The 3404-nt window shown below is 31.5% G+C and overlaps 1 protein-coding gene across 2 annotated transcripts; it reads left to right on the top strand.

Annotated features, from left to right (window-relative positions):
• Nucleotides 1–718: 718 nt before the first annotated feature.
• On the top strand, nt 719–2422 carry LOC127084601 (uncharacterized). Of its 2 annotated transcripts, none has more exons than XM_051025085.1 (4): nt 719–894; nt 1166–1650; nt 1726–1953; nt 2029–2422. In XM_051025085.1, exons 2-4 carry the CDS (start codon nt 1180–1182, stop codon nt 2296–2298), a joined length of 969 nt encoding a protein of 322 aa, XP_050881042.1. In that variant the 5' UTR covers nt 719–894; nt 1166–1179; the 3' UTR covers nt 2299–2422. The 2 variants fall into 2 exon arrangements, with proteins under 2 accessions (XP_050881042.1, XP_050881043.1); XM_051025086.1 differs by having other exon boundaries at nt 1729–1953.
• Nucleotides 2423–3404: the final 982 nt, after the last annotated feature.

Consider the following 3404-nt stretch of genomic DNA (forward strand, 5'->3'; position numbering starts at 1 on the left):
AATATTTTTGTGAATGTAATATTTTTGTTGTGGATTCAGAACTAGAATCGGTGGAAAATTGGTGGACAAGAGTGGGTTTGAGCTTCCGATACGGAAGATGAGAGATTCACATGAAAAATTAACACTTTAATACTCAAGTCAATATATGGAGAAGAAGAGTTTGGAAAATTGGATTTAAAATTTTGTCCCAGAATTCTTCACACATTGCCTTTATATAATGGGTATGGTTATAACAACTCGCTATTTGTTAGAAAGTCATTTAATGTATCTTAGGACAGTCACCTACATCATACCCATTTGATTATTTAAATGGGTTGCGCTTATTTTTATATATTAGATTACATTTTAAAATTGTTTAAATAACTTAATTATATTTTTCAAATATCCATATAACTCATAAAAACTCTAAAATAAATTCCACCAAATACCACAATATACCTCATCCACTCTCATTTAAGTAATTAAAATCTTAAATAAGTCTAAATTATAAATTATTTTAGTATCAATAAAACACTAATGTTAATTTTTAAATCATACTTCTTATTATTACTCACGTCCGTTTCAAATTAAATGTCACGTTTATACAAATTATTTTTTCTAAAATAAATATCACATTGCTTTAATTAATAGTAATTATAATACACAAATAGCAAATAACAAATAAGAATAATTAAATAAAATTGATACTCTATTTCATTTATCAAAATGGGACCGAGGGATTGTATTTATTATTTTTCTTTCAGTCCTGAGAGGAGAGAAAATTAGAAAATATACAGAAATAGAATGAAAGGAGAAAAATGATGGAGCTTGTTAGCAACCAAAGTAGAGAAGACTTAGAGTTGGTGACCAAGGAACAACCTCATATTCTTCCAATAGCTCAATTCAAACCCTAATGTGAGTCCCATTTTATTTCCTTTATTCATGCATGTCTACAAATTTCAGATATTAGGGGTACTAAATAGAGAAATTGGGTGTTTTGGAAACAAATTAGGGTAATTTTAGGTTCATTTCATATCCTAATTTGATCCAAAGCTAGCCTATTGTCACATTTCCTGGTTGCATTTTATCATAACATAAATGATATTTTGACATAATGAAATCAGTTAATATGAAGTTATGTGTTAATAATCAGTTAATATAAGCTTCAATTATCTTGCTAATGTAGAGAATGTTGTCACCATGAATTCGGTGTCACCTAAAATGGATGCAATAATGGATATCAAGAACTTGACAGACGAAAACGACAGTGCATCTAAGCGAGATTCTAAACTAAACTATGATAAGTTCAATGTAGAAGCTGAAATCACCAAGAACTTTAAATTCACCCTGGGAATGGAGTTTTCTTCTCTTCAACACTTTAAGGATGCTGTTCTAGAGCACAATACGTTAAATGGCCGGAAAATAAAATTCACGAAGAGCGACAGATTGAGGGTTAGAGCTGTTTGTAAGTTTAATGAAAAATGTGGATATGTCATTTTGGTGAGTAGGGTGGTAAAGACTGTCATATTTAGGGTGAAGACACTATGCCCCGAGCATACTTGTGGAAGGGTGTTTGCTAACAAGAGTCGTAGGTCTAAGTTGTTTGCGAAAGCCTCAGCTAGACAAGAGCTGCCAAAACTGCGAAGTTCCACAACTGCGAATAAAAAGAGGGTAAGTTTATAGTTGTGATTTGTTAAATTAATTGTTCTTTGTTGTATCTAACTTGTTATTGTGTTGTTATGTTAGAAGAGGTCTAAGGGAAAGAATCCAAGTAATGTCAAACCGACGAAGAAGAAAACAAGAAAAGGACTCCATGCGAGTAGTAGTTTGAAGAACAATGGAGGATTAGAGCAACAACAATCCAAAGTGTTTGTTGATGGAGAGCCTCTCAACCATAATCAAGAAGATATATTGGCTAGAAACACATTTGCTCAGGCAGATTCTGCAATGAACCTTGTAGCAAAAGCTGCTGATGTGAGTCTTAAATTTGTTTCGGTTCTTAGTTACTCAATAATGGACTTTATGTTACACTTCTCTTGGATATTGTAGGAAAATAAACGAAAGAAGAAAGTGATAAGAAAATTGAACTTAAAGAAGACGAGGACTAGTGATAGATTAAGAGCTTTGAACGTGAGAAGAAGAGTACATGATGGTCCTGGGAGTGATGCAAAAAGTCCGATCGTGATTGATGATGATCATGATGATGATGATGCAAGTCCAATCGTGATTGATGATAATGATGATGGAGAATCATATGATCCGAAATTTGGTAGCTGCATGCATGCCTTGAGAAATTGGAATGAAATTTCCAAAAGTTAGACTCAATGACCACATTATGCTTTTTTTTAGGACTTTGATCTGGTGGTACAAAACCAGTAACTTCACTTTTATACTAGGAATGTGTAAAAATATATTATATTAATGGTATACATAAATTAAATCATTATGTTCTATTACTCTTCTTAGTTCTGTGTATGCCATTTCTTTTTCAAAAAACCTGCATTCTTACTTTTTCTTTCATTATTATAAGTCTGGTTATCAAGGTGTGTATGTCTTGAGTTTGCCTTCAAAGATTTGTTATTCATTTTTATTTATGACTAATACTTGCAACTACCATTACAGGATCGTGTCATTCAACCTCAAAAATACTGGTGAAACTTGCCAACGATCGATGGACATGGTTTTTACAAACAAAATAGAAAAATTCTTAGAAGTATAGATAGACAAAATGATGGTAAAAAATGGAGAAAATGACGTCACAGTGAGGATCTAGAAGAGATCCTAATCTAGATGATAAGATATATTTTGTGCTTGAGTCCTTCATAATTCTTGGTGAGGGTTCAAGATAGGAAATTTATGGGTTTTATTCTAACAAACCGAGATGCAAAATCATATAAATTCTAATTAATTATAATATGTATTGTTATTTTGATTGGTTGATTTAGGTAAAACAACATGGCTAGTACAAGATGTATTTTTGGTGAAGATGCAACATGTGGGACAAGATGTTCCAGCATTTATACAACATCTGACCTCAGTCTGCAGACCAAGGTTTGTTAGTTTTTATGAGCAAAATTTTGCTTGATTCAAAGAAGATTTGTTGTTGTATATTTAGCAATATGTTATTTAGTAAGATTTGCTAAAAATATTAGATAAGATCAAAGCCAATTAAATGAAGATTTAATATGAATGAAGATCAAATCAAAACTTTTTGAGGATGATTTTTGAAAAGCAAATCAAATTTGAATTAGAATTAATTTTGTATCAATCTAATGCCCATCGGAGAAAATCCAAGAAGTTGATTTTCTATTTAAGGAAACTCCTTCCTACCTTTGAAGAAAAATAAGTATTGAAGATCTAGTGTGCTAGGGTTTTGTTCTTTGAGTCTTTGTATTCTTGTTGTTTATTGTAAACCTGTAAAGAAG

Source organism: Lathyrus oleraceus, chromosome 5 (assembly GCF_024323335.1).
Source record: "Lathyrus oleraceus cultivar Zhongwan6 chromosome 5, CAAS_Psat_ZW6_1.0, whole genome shotgun sequence".
Lineage (NCBI taxonomy): Eukaryota > Viridiplantae > Streptophyta > Magnoliopsida > Fabales > Fabaceae > Lathyrus > Lathyrus oleraceus.

Excerpts from the sequence above, each read along its gene's own strand:
- LOC127084601 (XM_051025085.1), top strand. The coding sequence starts at position 1,180 with ATGAATTCGGTGTCACCTAAAATGGATGCAATAATGGATATCAAGAAC. Across the intron at positions 1,651-1,725 it reads CAACTGCGAATAAAAAGAGG|AAGAGGTCTAAGGGAAAGAA; the intron begins GTAAGTTTATAG and ends TTGTTATGTTAG. Across the intron at positions 1,954-2,028 it reads TTGTAGCAAAAGCTGCTGAT|GAAAATAAACGAAAGAAGAA; the intron begins GTGAGTCTTAAA and ends TGGATATTGTAG.